Genomic DNA, 20893 nt, shown 5'->3' with positions numbered 1-20893 from the left:
TGTAAACGGCCCCTAAAATACAATTTCATGGCATCAAAATTATTGAATACATTTTAACCCATTTGTGCCCAAATTTTTCTGAATGGTTTCATGCATATAGTCATGTTAATAGTGTCCTATGTGAACATGTTCTGCATTTATTTTGCCCAGGTTTTAGTTTTTTTTTCTTGAAAATCGTATTTGAATGTGTGGCAACTATAGTTGCCGGTGGGCAAATATGTTGCATGCACCCCTTCAATGTCAAATTTGAATAGGAGGAGAACGTTTGGCATCTAACTCAAAATAACTGCTTTCAACAGATTCATCTTTATTCATAAACAAATGTATTATGTATAAAAGTCGAAGAACATTCGATGTAAACTTAAAATAGCTGCATCTATCTTATAATCTTTTGAATAAAAAACACAACAAACAACAAATACCTTTGTCTTAAAGTAGTGGAACATAGTGCAGAACAAAGTGCAGCCATTAAAAATGCCCTCACAAATTACATATAATATTAACGCATTAAGCATTTTTAAATGATACGCAGTAAGCAGTGTAAAGTTTGGCAGCTCTAAAATACTAGAACGAGGGCTGCGATTATTTTATGCGCAGCTTGTTAGTGAAGCTCTGTGATCAGTAGTAAATGCTGCTCCATCTGAAAGCCAGAGGGCTCTCTCATGCAGAAACTCCAAATATGCCCCGCAGAAGTACGATAAAGCATGTAATTCCAGGAAATCCCTATGGTCATCTTACTTTCACTGTAGTTGAATAAACAGAAGATTGAAACACTTTGATTGATTAAACATGACTAATAAACACACGACCACGACAATATATGGAAATGGTTTATCTGAGCTCTTCAAGCCTACTCAGGTATTTTCATGATATATCTGATATATATATCATGTCTTTTCTTAGCAAAGCAATAATGACCACTGACGACTTGAAATCAAATAAAAAAACTGTTTACTGAAATTTCTTAACAGGATTACAAACTGTTGCGGCGCACACACATTGAATCATTCTCATTTCTCTCTTCTTCACTTCTGCGCGCTCTTGCTCTGCCACTAAGCATTATGGGTATACTTTTCTTAAAGCTGAGCGATCTAATAAACAGCAGTTTTTATTGAAGACAATTAATTAAACATTATATTATTACTCTAATTAATTCACAACATCCTCCACCCATGAAAAACTGTTCATCAACTTTCTAATGCATCAAATCTCTAATACATAAAGCAACTGAATGGGTCTCTTCAACACAGTCCCTGTGGATGTGCAAACAGCACAGGATCTAACTTTGCCATGTCGGCCTGGAAACAGCTGTTCAATTTTTCCTAATTTCCAGGTTTGTCTCGGTGTGTTGGCATCTCCGATGAGAACAATGAGAACAACCCATCTTCAACTCAGTAGGTTTCTGTGTGTTACAAGAATGTGCAGATTTCAGGTCCAGTAGATAGTCCTTTCTCCAGCAATTCCACAGGTTGGTCATGAGTCGGTTCCTGTATCTCCACCTTCTTGTCATATCCTCCTTACTCACAGTGGGATGGTCGTAGTCTGCAGGAAATGGTTTTGGAGGAAGTGAAGCGATTCGGTCACCAACCAAGAAGTGTTCAGGTGTTAGTGGCTGTGGCTCGTCAAGCTCATTGTGGACAAAGGTAAGGGGTCTGGAATTTAGTGTGGCCTCTACTTCGGCAAGGAGTGTAGACATTTCTTCAAAGGTGAGCGATGCTCTTCCTAGCACCTTCCTCAGGCTCGTTTTCACAGACCTTACAAGCCTCTCCCAAAATCCACCCCACCTGGCTGCTCGTTCTACAATGAAACGCCAAGTGATGCCTTTCCCTGAGAAGTATTCCAGAATTTGTGGATCTTTGATTGATTTCCACAGCTCACTAAGGTCTTGGTTCGCTCTCTTAAAAGTTTTGGCATTGTCTGAATAGATGACTTTGCACAGCCCTCTTCTGGAAACAAATCGCTTGAGTGCTTACAGGAAACTTTCAGTTGACTGACTACAAACCAGCTCCAAATGAACCGCTCTTGTGACGGCACATGTGAACAGAGCAACATAAGCCTTGCATTGGACACGATCATTCTTCGCATACAGTGGACCTGCAAAGTCTATGCCAGTTACTTCAAATGGAGGGTCTCTGTTATTCTGTCTCGTGGTAATGGAGCAGTGTACTGTTGTGCGGGCTTTGCTTTAAATCTTTTGCACACATTACATTTCGACAGAATACTTTTTACAATTTGTCTGCCTCTCAAAAACCAGTATTTGCTTCTGATTTGTACTAGTGTCTCTCTCAGACAAGAATGCATGATAAATTCATGGTTGTGCTGAACCAGCAGCTCCCAATATCTGTCTTTGTTGGGCAGAATCCATGGATGTTTTTCTCTGTAACTAAAATCTGACTGTTGCAGTCTGCCTCCAACAAAGAGCCATTCATCTTCATCAAGGAAAAGTTTTAGGTCTCTGATTTTTTTAATCTGAGTTCAGGGGCTTACCAGCTTTCAGCAAATTAATGTCATGACCAAAACTGCCATCTTGTGTCACTTTTATCCAGTACGTCTCAGCCTCAAACATTTCATCAGCAGTCAACTCACCTCGTCTCTTAGAGCTTGAACTTACAACACTCGCAACACTGTTTTCAGCTTGCTGTACTTCAGTAAATCCAGCACTGGTTCTGTACACCTTTGGTCACTGCTGCTACTGATTTGCATGGTTATCTGCTGACCTTGTTTTAGCTCACTTGTCACATCTTCGTCACTTTGACCTTCATCACTCTCTTCCAGCAGGTCCGGCGCAGTGAGAAATGAAGGTCCTTTCCACCACAGTTCACTTTCCTTCAGGTTAGCTACAGTCTGACCTCTGGTGGGGAGGTCTGCAGGATTGAACTTGCCTTTTACAATGATACCACATTGCAGGGTTGGTTAAAGACTGGATTTCAGACACTCGGTTTGATACAAACCATTTCCATTTGTAAGCTGGACTGCGAATCCACTGCAGCACAATCATTATATTCCATCCATTTGTGAACTTGATGGAGCTCCATATTCAGCGGCTTTAACAGACTGTTTCCTAGTCTTGCTCCAATCACTGCTCCCATCAGCTCAAGATGAGGCAGTGACATCTTCTTCAGGGGGGCTACCCTGGACTTTGAAGCAATAAGGCATGTGCTCTTCGCTCCATCATCAGCTACTCGCAGCAGGTAGGCGACAGTACTATAAGCTTTCTCTCTTGCATCACAAAACATGTGAAGTTGTTGTGCATCGTGCCTGTGCTCAGATTTTATTTCATACCAACGAGGAACGATTAGTCGGTGTATCTGTGGAAGTTCTGAACATCATCCTTGCCATTCTTGTGTACCATCCAAGGCCTCGTATCCACATCTCTTGGAAAACGCATTTCACACGCACAGTGAATGGGGTAAGAAGGCCTATTGGGTCGAATATTCGAGCAGAGAGCTTTAGAACACTTATTTTAGTATTCTGTCTTTTAGCTACAGCATCCAGGAATGCAGTCTGATCAAAGACAAAATCATCTGTTTTAGTTCTCCATACCAAGCCTAGTACCTTCAGCACAGATCCGTGCATTTCTGTCTCCTCTGCAAGTTCACTCATCGTTGTCTTACATTTATCCTTCAATCCAGCACAGTTGGTTGTCCACTTGCAAAGGTCCATGCCAGCAGCAGACATAATCTCTTTTCTCTTTTGCACCGGACGTTTTGGTGAAAGCATTTTCAACATTAATTGCACTTGAGATGAAGTCATCAACATAAAGTGATTCTTTTATTTTCTTCCCTACCTCAGGAAATTGGGCTTCATATCCCTTTAGATGCTTTGTCACTGTAGTTGCCATGAGGAATGGGCTGGGGGTCACTCCGAACACCACTCTCGTCATCCGTAGCACACGCTGCCTCTCGCCTACATCTTCATGGGGTGGTGCAGTGAGCCAGCGGAATCGCACAGCATCTCTTTCCTTCTCAGCGAGAGAAATCTGCAAGAAAGCCTTCTTGATGTCTGCTGTCATTTAGTGATGGAGAGCCAATGTCATGTGATGAGGCGTCAAACACCACTCAGCTTTGTTGTTACCTTGTCTTCACGGAGAACAGCATGATGAGGCATGTAGTACCTCACAGCGGTGGGAGATGACCTGTCCTCCACCACGTCTTCGACTATGCCCTGCTCAAGATAATCTTTCACAACTTCATTATATCTGTGATACTTCACTTCATCTTTTCTTTTAAGTCCTTCAAATCTTTTCTTTGCGATTCTGTAGCTATCTGGGAGTTTTGGTTTGTCAGGTCGCCAGGGCAGCTCAACTTCATATCGCCCGTTTTTGAACTGAGTTGTTTTTTCAAACATGTGAAGAGCTTCCGGCCTGCTGCATGGTAATGCCAAGAGACTCTATTTCCCAGAAGGCCTTCAGACGCTCTGAGACCAGCGCGTCTTCATTAATCTGAACGTGCATGCATGCTGCGTCAGAAACACTGGACACTGTGACTGGGACCTGCACTGACCATCCAAAAATGCTCTCAATGGCCACAAGTGCATATGTAATTCTTTCTACTTGGCCTGACACTATACGCCAATAATAGTCTGCACCAATCAGCATAGACAACACTGTATCACAAGTGCTGGGGTCTGGGTAGTCCGCCAGCTGCAAGCCTTTTCGTTTGAGCTCTGTTTGGATGTGCTCACCTGGGATCATACTTGGGGGATCTCTAGCGCTTCTACTTCAACTTTCTGCTCTTTGTTCCAGATGTTCTGCAGAATCACCTTCACTGTGCTCCGTCTCGATGTTACTGGTGCTGCAGAGCCAAAGGTTTTAACTTTTCTTGCTTTATCACAGGTAATTTCAAAGCTCTTACGTTGTTCTCGCTCCGACTGCCCCCATCCAGTAGACAGCGAATGCTTTTACGTCCACCAGGTCCTTCTGCCAATGCTCTTACGGTCTGAAACAGCAAAGTGTTGTTGTGTTTAGTGGGCTGTATCTTTACTGAATGTGAAGAAAATGAAGAAACTGCATGGTCTCTGTTGTCAGTGTCTGAAATGTGTGTTTCTCCTTTCTCACACACAGCACCATGATGTCTGCCTCCACACACATTACAGCACGCTTTGGCCTTACAGAATCTTGCAATGTGTTTTGGGCCAAGACAAACAAAGCATTGTCCCATTTTCATACATTTTTCTTTCCGTGCAGCAATATCAGTTTCTGGACACAGTTCTGTTTTGTGAAGAAAAGGCAGTTCTGTATTCTTTGACTGCTGGTTTGCAGTACTGCAGCTGATGGCATGTGATGTTTTTTCTGCTTCATTTCAATTGATGTGTCTGGTCTTGTAAATGGTTTGTGATAGCTCTGGATGTCTTCGGAATTACCTGGCTTAATCAGTTGCATGGCTCTTTCTCTGCTAGGAATCTCTTTCTGCAGGAATTCCATAACTTCTGAGACCTTCCATTCCTCACTGGTTCCACTTTGACAACTGTACTGGAGAGCAATGTCATCTGGAATAATCTGTAGCAGAACAGGGCATAACAGGCTGCCGTATGCCTCTGATGCAACACCCAGCGATTCTAAGCTACTGATCTGATCTTCACACTTATCATAAAGTTGTCTCAGAGCACTGACATCGTGTGATTTCTTTACTGGGCAGAAATTCAGCAATTTTGTCACATGTGCATTGATGAGCAGATCCTTCCTTCCGAACCAGTTCTGAAGCAGATTGTAATTGTCGTCTGTCATCATCAGTCCCGCTATTGCCTTTGAAGCAGCGCCAGTCAGTTATACTTCAATGCTAATCGACATAGCCTTTATCACTGTGTAGAATACTATGAAATAATATGTTGTGTCTTATTCTGAAGAAGCCACATAATCTCACAGAAGGATGCTTAACTGATGCTATTAAGTGAGTTTGGAGTAAAAACTTGTTATTAAATGTTGACTTTTATTGTACAATAGGTTCATAAATGCTTCTCATGTTTAGAAAGCTTTTTGACGCGTTGCTTTTCCAAATGTACTTCATAAGCGACTCAAACTCGCAGTGCTTTCAGATAAAGCAGCATTTACTACTGATCACAGAGCCGTACATAAAAAATGAACAAGCAAAAACTAAAGTAAATAACAGACATTCAACAAAAAAGTAATTACTAATTAATAATTAAAATTTTAAACTAAAATAACCCCAGCATATTGTGAGGTTTGTTCCAAGCTCAAGTCGGATCTCTCATCTCACAACCAAACATGATGTGCCAAGTTTGACCATGCAGAAATGTGTAATATATTTTATAAGACACATTTTTTTTCTGTTTACCTCCAGGTCTATAGCTAGACTGGCCAACATCCAGGAGGCTGCCCTGCGCAAAGCAGCCGAGACTACAGAGGTCTTACTGGACCATGAGAAAGAGTGGAAACTGGGTAAGTGCATCCTGCGCTTCCCCGAGATTCTGCAGAAGATCACAGACGACCTGCTGCTTCACACACTGTGCGACTACCTCTACGAGCTGGCCACCACCTTCACAGAGTTCTACGACAGCTGCTATTGCGTGGAGAAGGACCGGCAGACAGGTGGGTACCCTGAGGGAGCACGTTACAGAAGTGAGCGGGATCTATATACTGCACGCTTTCACTGACGGTCATGACGGAAAATTAGTGTAGCTGGCCCAGAAATCCCCCCCCCCCATACTGAGAAAGAAAAACATACTCGTGCCCAAAACCTTGAGGTTTTATTGGTTAAATAAATTCATGTTCTTGGAGTATGTGGATTTTGGTCTTTAGAAGATGTGTCAGGAGAGTAATTGATCCAGAAATGTATTTAGTTTCAACTCATAGGCCAGTATAAACTTTTATACTGTAATGAAAGATGCTAAATAGAGGAGCTATAATTTAGATGTAATTTAATAACTTTGTTTTTCACAGTTACAATAGGTTTTAACGAAAAACAAATGATTCATTTGAACAGGAAAATCGAATCTAGGACAATATCAGATAGAAAATCCCTTAGTTGTTTTTTTCTCTCTCATTTGAATCTCCTCATTAAAAACTGGTTACTTAGGCACTGATGAAGCTATCTCTTGAATTGTACACCTTCTTTAGTTTCTTAATATAGACTAATGAAATTAGCTGTACTTTAAAATTGTTATGGGACTTTTGGGTATGCTTTTGTTTTAGCACGGTGCTTTAAAAGTCCATGGATTTAAAGGTAAAATGTAATTTCCATGTCACCAAATGGAAAAATAATGACCCTTTTCAAACAAGTTTACTGAACGGTGTCTTATGGGTTACTTATGCGTCTCACATTAAAGTAGTAAAAAAAAGTACATCTTGGAATGTTACTTGCTGGAAGGACCTCGTGAAAAATTATTGAAACAACAGAAATATATAATTGGCTGGTCACATTGGAGCATTGTAAAAAATGTTAACAAAAAACAAATGTATTTCTGTTGTTTATTTATTTATTACATTTTCAATACTCAAATGTGACCAGCCAATAGTATATTTCTGTTGTTTATTCTATTATTGGATAATCACATTTGAGCATTGAAAATGTAATAAATAATTAAATAATTAAACAACAGAAATATATTATTAGCTGGTCATATTTGAGCATTGAAAATATATTAAAAAAATCTATGAACAACAGAAATGTATAATTGGCTGGTCACATTTGAGCCTTGAAAATGTAAATGTATATATATAAAAAAAACCTGCACATTGAAACGCATTTTTGCCTAAAGTGTCAGACATCAAATGTGTTACAGGTGTATTTCCACCATTTAAAAAAAAAAAATCATTTTTAATGTCCAAGTGTGACTAGACAAAATTATAATAAAGTCTTTGTAACTTTTTTGTAGTAGAAGTGCATTGGACCTTTTTTTCGAATGTTTAGGGGGGAGAGGGGGGGTATTTTAAGATGTTTTTTTTCTCTCCAAGTTTAATAAATGACCTTTAATGACCAAGATGTGATGGAACGCCGTTGATTTGATTGAAATTAACCTGCCTCTTTGAAAATGGGCTGTTTGACTAATGACTGCTCTAAATCGTTCTCCTCAGGGGAAGTGGTCAAAGTCAACATGTGGCGGATGCTCCTCTGTGAAGCCACTGCAGCTGTGATGGCCAAAGGTTTTGACATTCTGGGTATCAATCCAGTTCAGAGGATGTGAATTGGTCAATGCCTTCCTTCTCTGAACACAAGACCTTTTCCGCAAAAACATCGATGCCCCGACGGATTCTTATGGTATACCAAATAAAAGTAATTCAACTGTCCATAACAAAAACTTTCCTGGTCATTTCTCCTCACGTAAATGTCAGATTAGCCATCTGGGCCCTGAAAACTGCCAAAAAGTCAATCTCTTCAACCTTTCCTTTTTATATAACAAGTCTGAATCTTATTTGTGTCTAGCAATAAGAATTAACCACCTAATTTTGGTTTACTTAAAGAATGGGTGTCTAAACTCTGTCCTGCGCTGTGTCTGAAATCGCCCCCTATACCCTTAAATAGGGCACTATTTGAGGGAACAGCCATTTGTAGTGGTGTCCGAAACCCATAATGCACTGTGAGAGTCGTGTGCCGAATGAATTCTGCATCTGACCAGAAGATAGTCCCGCAGATTAATCATCCATCCATCCATGGTCCAATGTGGCTACAGGGTAATATCACACAGGTATAAATTCCTTTTTAATGATTATTAAATTGTTTAATTAAGGTTTATATATAGATTCCAAGACCGAGTTAAAGATGAATATTTTCATTACCACTGGAGATGCCAGTTTGCTAAGTTTAAAATAATGATTAAACAGCAAGCACAAACTATGCAAAAGCGGCAGCCCTTCTGGTGGACTCGGCGTCCAAATTCGCTCAGTAGTTTTCATCCACTCCCTCAAGTGAACTATATTAGTGGACTAATGTAAGGAACAGTGAATGAGGGCATAGGGGGCGATTTCGGACACAGTCCTGGAGAGTGTAGCTCCAACTTGCCTCAACACATCTGCCTGGAAGTTTCTAGTAGGCCCAGTAAGACCTTGATTAGCTAGTTCGGGTACGCTTAATTGGGGTTGGAGCAGGATTGGACACCCCTGACCTAAAGATTTTACAACAACAGCAGCTTTACTCATTTTGCTTTTGGACTTTTTATTTCACAATATGCATAAATATTGTTCTCCCTTGAATTGTAATGCAATAAATCAACGTCTTAATGTGTTTATATTCGCTGGTGTATTTCTGTATCTGCTTTGGCTTTAGGAGCATTATTCAGTTTGAGATAGTAACTTATTTCATTTAAGATTTTTAATGGAGTTCAGTGTTTATTTTGCTTTTGCCATCAGGATTAAATTAATTGGGGGTGATAAATGCAGCGTCCACACCTGATAATCTGTATGAAGATTAAGAGGAATGATTTAATTCACTGGTCACTGGTTATTTACTCTTTGGATGTACTGCAACTGTGATTTTTCTTTATAATTTCAGGTCTGAGATCAAAATGAAAGATCTGGACACTTATTTACCTGGTTGAGTCAAGGTGAATCCATTAGTTTTCTTCTAAGCTACTCTAAGGGCATTTGTACTTCATGGGTTTATTTTCAACCCCTGACACAAAACAGTTGTTTCCAAGGGCAATTGTACATCGCACATTACTGGAAATGGTTGTAGTTTATAATTCTGCTATAGCTAACCAAAAACAACCTTTTTAATAATGTGCAAGATTAAAATATAATTTAATGTGTGATTATGCAAGTGATTATGTAAAATGTAACGGTTCTATTGGATAATAGGGTTTGTTTTGCAATAATAACTGACTGACTGTACTTTATCCCACACTAGCTTAATCTATCAATTGATTAAATAATTAACTAATTAATCACACATTTTTCTGTACTTAATCTTGATTAATCGCTATTAAAAACATTAGCGTTTTTTTATATTTTTGTATTGAAATAATTTAACAGGTATTGTCCAAATAAATGAAGAAATAACTTAAAAAGACAGTATTTTATAATATATTTGTTGTAATGGCATCTTTTTATGAATGAAGGCCAGTGTCACTGATACTAATACTGCTACTGTTGTCTCTATGAAATGGATTTTTTTTTAAACATTAATGATAGACATTCAACATTACAGTATAATTGAAAGCTATCATTTTTAACATTTAGTAGGCTTAAAAAAATTAAAACGTTTAATTTAAGTGAACTTAAAACAATCTTCGCATAAACACATTATAATAATATTCATATTAACCTGTGGCCTTCCTACCTGTTAGACACGTACAGAAATTGAATAAAGTTATCAAACACCTTTCTTAACTGCATAAAATAAAATCTAGATGAATCCTTATTAAAGCTACAATTTTCTCTCTTGCCTTTGTTCTTTGATTAACATTAATGACAGACATCACAGCAACTGGTTTATTAGGCTGCTGTCACTTTAAGATCTGCCGCTGGCGAACATGGCGCAGATCTTACGCGCTGTCACGCATCTCATTTCCTCACAACTCTTTAAGTTAATTTAAGATGTTTTTTTTTTACTCATTTAAGACTGATCTTATGAGAATACTGGACAAAACAAGCATTTTGGCATAATTTTCTGTTATTGTTCGTTCAAGCGTGAAAGAGAACTTGATTCGGACGTGAGTCTTTCTTAGCATCGTGTGTGTGTCACTTAGACAGGACATTCACAGACTGCACATTCTCTTTTGTCTTGTCGCGCTTAAAAGTGTTAAAAGTAGGGCTGTCAAGCGATCACATTTTTGAATCTAATTAATTACACGATGTGGCTATTAGTTAATCTAATTAATCGCAAATTAATCGCACATCAAAATTTAAAATTGGGAGAAATTACTCCCAAAAGATAATTTAAATAAGAAACTACAACTGCCAGTAGGTGGCGGTAAATATATCATTGAGTCATTTATTCGATTCGTTCAAACGGCTGACTCATTCAGGAGTGAATTAACGGTTCTCTTTATGAAAATGGTAAATGTAAATGGTTCTCTTTATATGCCATTGAATCATAGGTTCACCCGATTCATCCAAAACTCGGATTCATAAATGAAACGTCGGAGTCGGAGACGGACAGTTCTGCTTTGTCTTTATATGTTCGTTGGCAAAACTGAGCAAAAAAAAAAAAAAAAAAGTCTAAAACTAACCTATTTATTTTATTAAACTGTTGTACAAGATCAGTATTGCACTCGTCTTGTGCTATTCTGGACAGAAAAACAGAACTTGTGCGATATTGCACTCTTTATCTTGCGTGATATTGCACTCGTCACTCGTGAAATATATTGCTTATACTGTATCATGATGTAAATGTAGGGCGTTTTCACACTGGCAGTTTAGTTCGTAAAAGGGCACGGTTCCCAAGAAAAATTGGTAATGTGAAAGCTGTCATGCGGACCCGGGTGAGCTGAGCTCAGGGGTACCGAATTTGAGACTGCCAAGTTCGGTTGCGCTCAAACTGTGCCGCGATTCTAAGGGTGTGAACCTACACTGGTCTCATGGTTCAGTTCGATTACGATTATCATGCCATCGATTCGGTTCAATTCGATATCACAATGCATTGACGTGGACTCAGATGCGCAAGAAAAGTAAACTGCGCACGCATTTGATAAGATGACGATGTATATAGTTCAATAAAACACATGTAAGGAATGTTTAGTGTTAATGATTTACCTTGGATACGAGCGAGAGTGAGCCTGCAAGTGTATTCACTGAACAATCGATTGGCGCGATTGATCTGACGCAGACCACAACAAACATGCCTAGTGACACATGAGACTAAAACGGGCATTTTTGCCCAATATCTTGAATTTTATGGACATTCTAACTGCATTCTATAGGCTTCATCACACAGTGAGTTGTTGCCCTGCCCTGCATCATATTCTTCATCAATCAACTGTATGAAATGTAAGATGGCGTAGGTCTGGGGCGGGGCAAGTGCCGGGCAAATTAGCGTGAGAGTGCAATTCCATAAAATCGCTTATGTGAGTGGAAAGTTCTGCATATGATCTACTGATGACGTGCAAATTAAAGAACACAGGCGCAGTCAGATCATTTCCATAATGACCAAAGCAATCTACCAAAAGCAGCACAAATTGGAATACTCTCCGCCCATAAATTTTGCGTCTGAAAAGGAAACTCTTATAGGGTCAGCTGCAAAAATAACCCTGTCCATGCTTTTTCAGCGTCTTTAGCAAATCTTGACAGTAGTTGTTTGCATTTTCAGTGAAGACGAAAGACATCTCTCCGGTGACGTATGCAGGACTTCTCCAATCATTTAACCCCGCCCCTGCAGGCTTATGTCCATCTGCCTCCACTTTTGAGTGCCACGCCCACATCTCCAAATCCAATCAACAACTGATGCACAGTACCAAGTCCCGTCCTACATTTTTTTCGTCGCAACTTTAAAGCTATAAAATGAGTCTATTACAAATGTAAAAAGCAGTCAAGTTAGTGATTTACCAATCAGAATCAAGTATTCTATAAAGTCATGCAAGAAATAAAAATAATTATTAATCAGAGCATCAAGAAATAAGTCGTCAAGCCAGGGTGTACTTCAATGATATATATTTAAATAAATTCTGTAACATATCAACAAAACATCACAAAAATATAAGTTATATTAGAACTTGCTATAATAAAGTTGATATTTATATATTTTGATTGAATCAAATGTGTAGCATCACATTCTGATCATATACTTCAAAACTCTTTGATAGTAAAATGCTAAATAATTATAACACAGTGGTAGCATTTGAGTCTGACACAATAAAGCTTTGTAATGTGCCAGGTCACTTATTTAACCAAATGGTCGATCAGAATAAATAAAAGCGAACATGGCAGCTTCCAACTGAAAAAAACTCTCCTGCTTGAATCAGTGTCTCAGCTACTCTACACAACATGGCTTATCTGCCCTCATGTTTATGATGAAGGTGTCTCAGTACACAAGTATGAGTCGAGTCTTGGTATAGTCCCAAATCATGTCACCGAGTCCATCCTTTAATGCTTAAAAACAGTGGGAGTTGAAAGTCTCAGAGTCAACCACTGCAACGCATTAGCCCGTGGAACGGTCCTTTAAATAGGATGAGACATTTCATTACTCTGACACACTCTCTCTTGTCAGTCTTGATAATGCCAAGTGCGCCGGCTCTCTTGGAACAGCTCATCACACTGTTGTTGTTCCTTGTCTGCAGTCTGAATGGTCTTTGCATTAAAATGGTCCCGCAACTCTCCACGGTACCGAGATTCTGGAACAACGTTGAAGATTTCACTCATCTCGGAGCTTTGGAGCTTATTCGCTTGCTCACATGCACTTTATTTATTTCTTTGTTTTTTGAGCTGACACATAGCTCGGGGATTCTAAAGCTGTCTGGGGTTTAACAAATTACTCTTTGGAGTCCTTGTGCTTTGAGTCTTTTGTTTTGTGTCTAAAAGAGTCCCTCATGGCCATCAACACGGATGACACCAGGTGTCCTCCTACTTTATGGTGCCATTCTGGCGATCGACCTCTGATGAAAGAGAAAAGAGTGAAAAGTCAATATACGGATTCATGTCGCATCATAAACTGAATAGAAGCTTAAAGTATTGAAGAGTAAGACGGGTTTACTTTAAGACTTTGTTCACACTCATTGTTCTCAGTGTCTGATTCTAAAAACTATTCATGACTTCTCGCTGTGGTTCTGAAGTCATTAGCATGTCAGACATTGCTTCACATTCAGGCATATTTTAAGTCTAATTCATCATTCAATGTATGATGTCACAAGCTCACATCCCAAAAGATGAAGAAAAAAACTATATAATCCGATTTGTCCATTTGCACACATTTCCAAAAATCTATTTAATTCTGTTACATTTTCATTATAACTATATATTTAATGTATTATTCACATATGTATAATATTAAATCAATTATACAGTAATTTTAATATATTTTATTAAAATAAATATATTTTACATAATTTATATTTGTATATACAAAAATGTATATAACATAATTTTATAATGTAATTTGTATCTATGTGGTTTAGATCAGGATTTGTAAATGTAATATTTCATGTTTTTTTCCCCATATGAATCGGCTACATGCCGACTGTCTCAGGCTTGTGTATAACATTACTGTATAGCATGATTTTTTTGAAACCACATTTATATATATACATATATATATATATATATGTGTGTGTGTGTGTATGTATATTTGTATAATGTATTCAGACAGCAGATATAATTTTTTACTAGTGGGTGCAGGACACTATAGTTAATTTATGTAAATGAGGATAGCAAAATAAAGTAAACTGACATAGTATACCCAAAAATTGTTCATACAGTGGACTACCAGTAAAATTGATAAAAAATTGGGACCAAAATTATTCAGACACTTTAACCTGACCAAGTTTTGCTTAAGTGTTTTTTCTTTAATATATATATATATATATATATATATATATATATATATATATATATATATATATATATATATATATATATATATATATATATATATATATATATATATATATATATATATATATATATATATATATATATATATATATATATAATTTCATATTATACACACTCTATATACACACACAACATGGCTATATATATAAAATATCAACATATTAAAATAGTATAATAATAAAATGTAATTTATAATCATGTGTTTCGGAGCAGGTTTTTAAAAGTGAGATTATTTATTTATTTCCTCATGTCATCTCAGACTGCAAGTTGTCTAAGGCCACATCCATACGAAGCCAGAGCTTTCCCTATCCAATCTTTTTTTCTCCCTCGTCTCAAGAAATATCTGCGTACACACAAAACCACTGAAACTGACCCAAAAGGATGTAGTATACATGCCAGACCAGTACGTGGCGCTGTAATTCTGCCACAGGAATACACTAAAAATTGAGAACAAGAGTTGTGGCTAGAAGGAATACAGAAACGGTCGGAAGTGAGGCAAAATACGATAAAACTCACGATAAAATAACAATAAATAAATTTGCTACTTATCAGATTGTGTTTTATTAACGCCTACATCTACCCCAACCCTAATCCTACCCTTACAATAATGCAAATACAGTAATTAAACGACGCAGTATTGATGTGCGCATGCCCAGTGGCCGCAGCTGTATTCCTTCTAGTCTTTACTGTGCGGGATGTGGTGTGAGGACATCACCGTTTCACAAAATATACGGATTGGCTGTACTCACGAAAACGCAAGGGTGTCGGTTTTAGATTTATCTACTCTGAACCCGGTTTAAAAAAATACCGGTTTCAGGCTCCTAAAACACAGAATCTGTCTGGACGAAACGCTGATACGATACAACATTTTTACGTATACAGCTAAACACGCCTCTGTGTGGACTGGGCCTAAGGGTACATTTACATGACAACGATGAACTGAAAATGGAATAGTGTTGTTCGCATACAGGTGACAATATCAAAACGATTCCCATTCACACAAATCCGTAAAAATGACTAAAAACGCTGTATTAATCATGCCAGGCTAGTAGTTGGCGATATCACTTTGTAAAGAAACACTACGTGCCTACAGACTGAACACATAATACGCATGCACATGACGTCACGGTTTCACAAATTCACGGTTTTGTAGTTTACACGGATATGATAACAGTATCATTTCAAAAGTTTGCGTTTTCCATTCCGTTTTCCATTTTTAGTTGAAACAAAGTCATGTAAACGGAGCCTTACTCATTGCTAATTTTTGCTGCCTATTAGAACAAAGGAATACGGGTAAACTCTTAAACGAACTGCAATAATATTGTCATTAATAATAACAAATCTAACTGTGAAAGTCCGTGATTTAAAAAAAAAAAGAAGAGAAATGGGTAATTTACTACTTTAAAAAGAAAAGAAATGCAGCTTATTAGTGGTTTACATTTTAGGTTCTCAAAATAAGTGTAAAAATTAAGTGACAAAATGTGTAGTCTTTTTGAAAATGAAGCCCAAATTGTCACTTTGTAAAAGCCTGCTTGCTTAATTGAAAACACAGATTCATGCTCCCAACCCACCAATCAATATGCAGGAATATAATGCTTACTTTGTTTTGACAGGACAAATACATGATGCAATCACAATAAAGTATAGTGTCTCCCTTCGCCCGCACTCTCAAATATGCCAGCTAGACAAGTTCTAGCCAGTGTAGGTAATATAGTATGTCTCAATGATTGTGCCGCATGTTTGTGTTGTCACACCACATCCCCAGGAACGCATCTCAATTTTCAATGACAACTGTGTTCTCTATTACAGCCCTATTTCGTTGAGTCTATCCTAAAATATGAATCTATAGGGGCTCTTGTAGACCAACATAGGTTTGCAGGGAACAAATTGATTGTAAAAGAAACAAATCCAAGAACGTGTTCTCATTTTTAGGCTCTATTCTGAGATACACACCTTGTGTCGGTCCGGCAGAGGTGCGTGACTCGTGACTTTTTTGATCCCAGCGGCTCGATTAAAAAGAAGCTGCAGAAAACCTGCGCCCGTACTCCTCTGACAGCCACAGCGGCGTGCTCGACAGAGGTGGAGGACACAAACACGGACCCTGTGGAATGATCAGACTGCCACGTCCTGCAGGAAGAGGATGGAAAAAGTTGCAATTGAAAGATCATGTTAGGGTGACACCAGGAAACAGAACAGCAGTGCAAGCGCATTGATGTGTGGGGTGGCTCGATTACAGCCATGGCAGCGGTTAACGGGATTACACGTGCAGTGGCGTGCATGTCATGAGGTGCCGTTGTTAAGGGATTTACACTTTCATTTGCCACCGAATTTGCAAAATTAAATCCAGGATGGAACCCGCGTTAAGTTTCAATTTTCTGCTGAAAGGTTCGCCTATTATCATTCCAGCAAGCTAATTTAGACATCATCAATGTAATTCGTCCCAGATGCTAATGCAGGGAATTATGCAAAGGTGAAACACCTTTGAGTATGAAGTACAAAGCTCTTGCTCTCAATTCATTCTGTGAGCGTCATCCCATTTTGTGGTCTCGAAATGACTTCGTTGCTATGTTATACCCAGATACCCAGAGGACTACAATCAGTCAGGCTTTGGGGGATAAGCCTCAAATTTTTTTTTTTTAACATTTGACCTTCATTTTCTAAATATTGCCCATTTTCAATTTCACTTCAGTTATTGAATCGTCATCATTTGGGATTAAATAAAAAAATCAAAGCGCTTTATATAGAAGGGGGGAATCCCCTCAACCACCACCAGTGTGCAGTATCCAGCTGGATGATGCGACGCCAGCCATATTGCTCCAGAACGCCCACCACATACCAGCTGATTGGTGGAGAGGAGACAGGGTGATGAAGCCAATCAGTATATATGGGGATGATTAGGAGGCCATGATGGACAGAGGCCAATGGGCAAATTTGGCTTGGAATGCCGAGGTTACACCCCCTGCTCTTTTTCGAAGGACATCCTGGGATTTTTAATGACCACATTTTTAAGGACCTCGGTTTATGGTCTCATCCGAAGGACGGTGCTTTTTGACAGTATAGTGTCCCCATCACTATACTGGGGCGTTAGGACCCACACAGACAACAGTGTGAGCACCCCCTGCTGGCCTCACAAACACCTCTTCCAGCAGCATCTAGTTTTCCCAGGTGGTTTCCCATTCAGGTACTGACCAGGCTCAGCCCCGCTTAGCTTCAGTGGGCAACCAGTCTTGGGCTACAAGGTGATATGGCTGTACTGAAATAAGGGCATATTCACACTAGGCACTGTTGTACACTCTTGTACCATGCCCTGGTGTGATTGTCCCCACTCCCCCACTGGCCTGCAATCACATTGCACTTAACGCTCTGGGCTGGAGCATGCTTGTGTCATTTACGATTCAACTTTTTGTTTTGAAGAAAATAGCTTTCGCTAATAGACTGCCTAATTTATTATAGGTTTACCATTTATGCCGAGCAGCGATTTTCACTTGATTGTGCTGCACGTATCAGAAGATTATTATGGAGGCAGCTGATTTTGGAGGAATTTGCAGAAGCTCCTCACTGCAGAACATGAAATCCACAGGGTGAAGTTAGATCCAGATCCAGGAGGTGAAGTTGGGGTAGGTGTAGTCTCATCCTCAGGGGTCATGCCCACGGGCCGTTGGCTGAACGTCTGATGCATATGGCACACTTAACTGTTAACACTTCAGGATTTTGAAGTCATCTGGTTGTTTGAATCCTACAGGATGTTGCGTTCTTTACCGTTCCACCTGGAAACAGATGCCGTGACACCAAACTCCCTCGTTGAGGAAGAAAGCCGTCGTGTTTACAACTGTGACCAGGATCAACTAAACGCTGGATTAAAAAAAATAGGTGAAGTTCGCGGCTCCATTGTTGCAGTAATATAGCAAAGTATATAAAGTGGGAGGAGTTGGATCTGTACCAACCCCGCCCCCCGGATCTCGTGTTCTGCAGTGAGGACCATGTCAGAATTTGCAGCTTTATTAGAAAACTACAATTCCTGTTCACCAATAAGGAGCTAACTAGACCTGGTTTAAACCTAAATATAATTGAATTATTTGAAAAGTGTACTATCCAAGCAGTAATAGAATGGTACGCCCGGGAATGGTACGGAGTGATCACACTATTCAAACGAACCAGATTTTGTGGGTCAAACGCACTCATGCGGGGTTCAGATTGCCTGGTGTGAGTACACCTTAAGTTCTCCAGAAACATTTTACCTTAACAGAACATGCTGCAGTGGTGGTCTGGCCCCTGCAGCCTGCAGTGTGTAATGGTACACATCTGCATCCTTGTCCAGAGTTTCCACCACCTCGCTGTGCAAGAGGTCTCTTTGCCACTGACTCTGTTCTCTTAACACGTGGTGGAAGACTTCCTGCTGGGGAGCATCCACTTCGGTTGTTCCTCTCCACAGCCGTAGAGGGTAACCGTCCTCCACCTTCAACAGACACAGTAGAGCCTTCACCTTCTTATCTTTGTTTGTAGGACATTTACAAAAGATGAATTGCAAGTGCAAACTAAAACTAAAAATATTTGCTCACAACTGGCTTATCCTTTCTGCACATAATATATTCTAACTCTTCTCTAGAGGCGGGAATGCGAGTCCTTTAGGTCTCTAAACCCAGGAGATCCTAATATTAGGATTTAAGTTGCAGGAATGCGTACAAACCTTTTTAACCGCCACATCCACATGATCACAGCTTAAGCAGGACATCCAGCCTTTAGACTTGTCTCTGGCCTCCCTCAAGAGTTTTTGTGTGAGTAGAAATAGCCTGGCACGGTCTGGAAGTTCGTTTTCTCCACAGTGAGACACAGAACTGAGTCCTGCATCATTTTGCTGGGAATCATCAGTAAATCTGCCTGCTCCCTGGTCTTCCCAGTATTTCGGTATCTGTTTTGATGACATATGAATGTTACATATTTTATATAGTACACATGCTTGCATATTACAATTCCCAGCCTCTTAAAGCGTTGGTATAGATTTGACTAGGGGTTTTCAAGTTGTTTTGATCCCATTGCATCCCAATGACCCCAATGTATACATGTTGGAATCTAAAGTTAACGTGTTAATTTGTACAGCCATAAAAATATACTTTGTAATACCCCTGGTTTGGAAATGTTTTCCCCTTCTAACACCTGGGATAAAAAAAAAAAAAATTGTGCATCAGAGCACTAAGCGTGTTGAGATTGCATGCAGCTGAGGTGCTGATAGTCATTAGTACTGAACTCAATACACATGGTTCTTTGTACCTGGAAAAGGCGAGAGCATTCGGTAACCATATGCGACAGTCCCTGTGTTGCAGCCAAGTTCTCGCTTAGATCCCTCTGGTCCGGCCTCCCCAAGCTGTATTTCCGTTGTCTAGTCCTGTGTCCAAAAGCAGAATATAGCACAAATTTGAGATATTGTTCACACAGAGCTGACTAATACAGCTTTACAGCCGTCCAAATTAGTAACACTCTTTCCTATAGGCTTTACCGGGGACCCAGAGGGAAAAGGGGTATTGATATGATAAGACACTGGGTTTTTTTTGTCAAGGAAATGTGAAATAACGGATGAGATTGCTGACACAAAGCCTGCATTTAATTCCACAACACATTTAGATAATTTGTTTGTTTTCTAGTGGTTCTTCTTATAGCAACACGCTGAATCTAAGCACGGAAAACGTATCTGCAGTGCCAGTGCATAGCAGCGCATCCACAGCTCAGCAGGAGGGCAAAAAGAGTTTGTTGGCTCCGTGGCAGCTGGCTTGCAGAAATAGGGGGAGTTTCTTCAATTGCCTTCAAGTCAGCGTCTTGGGTGCGTTTGCCCAGGCAGGATTGTGACGCAACTGTCTCAGTTTCCTCTTTACCCTCAAGACACTCCAGAAAACAAACTAGTGTCTATAGCATTCCTATAATTCAGAGCCAGATTATTAGATAACTAGTTGTGGAACATATACCAAACATTTGCCCTTCTCTTCTCAAAAAGAAAGTTTGAAGGTACCAGATTTCTCTCTCTCTCTCTCTCTCTCTCTCTCTCTCTCTCTCTCTCTCTCTCTCTCTCTCTCTCGCTCTCTCTCTCTCGCTCTCTCTCTCCAGTGTTCATTAACCAGCTGAACTGAATTACAGATACAATATCTCCCTTATCTGTGAAATTAAAGCCAGATGTTGAACTGCGCTGTTACATAAGCTGCTCTCACACAAAACTAACCCACCAATTGTGCCATACAAACCCGATTTTGACTTTTCGACTGAAATTGAAGTAGTCTTTATTGTAAAAGATGACAAGCCTTAAATATTGCCAAAATGGTGCATAAAATTTGTAGCTGGATACATTAAATTCTTTATTGGAAATCCACCACAAAGGTATGGGCGCTAATGCAATATTTGATTAACAATATAAAATGTTACGTAACCTTTACAATGCAACTGATTATAGTTTTGACTTGCTTGATTTGC

The 20893-nt window shown here is 39.3% G+C and overlaps 2 protein-coding genes across 2 annotated transcripts in view; one reads left to right on the top strand and one right to left on the bottom strand.

Moving 5' to 3' along the window:
- The window catches only part of rars1 (arginyl-tRNA synthetase 1), a 43634-nt gene extending 33322 nt beyond the window's left edge, over positions 1-10312 (top strand). The window contains exons 14-15 of the mRNA XM_079835344.1: positions 6300-6547; positions 8033-10312. Of these exons, the coding sequence (XP_079691470.1) occupies positions 6300-6547; positions 8033-8142 (358 nt within the window). The 3' untranslated portion in view covers positions 8143-10312. The remainder of the gene's footprint in view (positions 1-6299; positions 6548-8032) is intronic.
- The window catches only part of LOC307137586 (rho GTPase-activating protein 7), an 82648-nt gene continuing 71497 nt past the window's right edge, over positions 9743-20893 (bottom strand). Inside the window, exons 10-15 of the mRNA XM_079835341.1 lie at positions 19706-19820; positions 19125-19346; positions 18676-18893; positions 16391-16564; positions 11270-13482; positions 9743-10436 (exon numbers count right to left, since the gene is read on the bottom strand). Coding sequence (XP_079691467.1) covers positions 13359-13482; positions 16391-16564; positions 18676-18893; positions 19125-19346; positions 19706-19820 — 853 coding nt within the window. The 3' untranslated portion in view covers positions 9743-10436; positions 11270-13358. The remainder of the gene's footprint in view (positions 10437-11269; positions 13483-16390; positions 16565-18675; positions 18894-19124; positions 19347-19705; positions 19821-20893) is intronic.

Source organism: Gobio gobio, assembly GCF_949357685.1.
Source record: "Gobio gobio genome assembly, chromosome: 14".
Lineage (NCBI taxonomy): Eukaryota > Metazoa > Chordata > Actinopteri > Cypriniformes > Gobionidae > Gobio > Gobio gobio.
The sequence above is the reverse complement of the archived record's forward strand: the minus strand, read 5'-3'. Positions and strand labels throughout refer to the sequence as shown.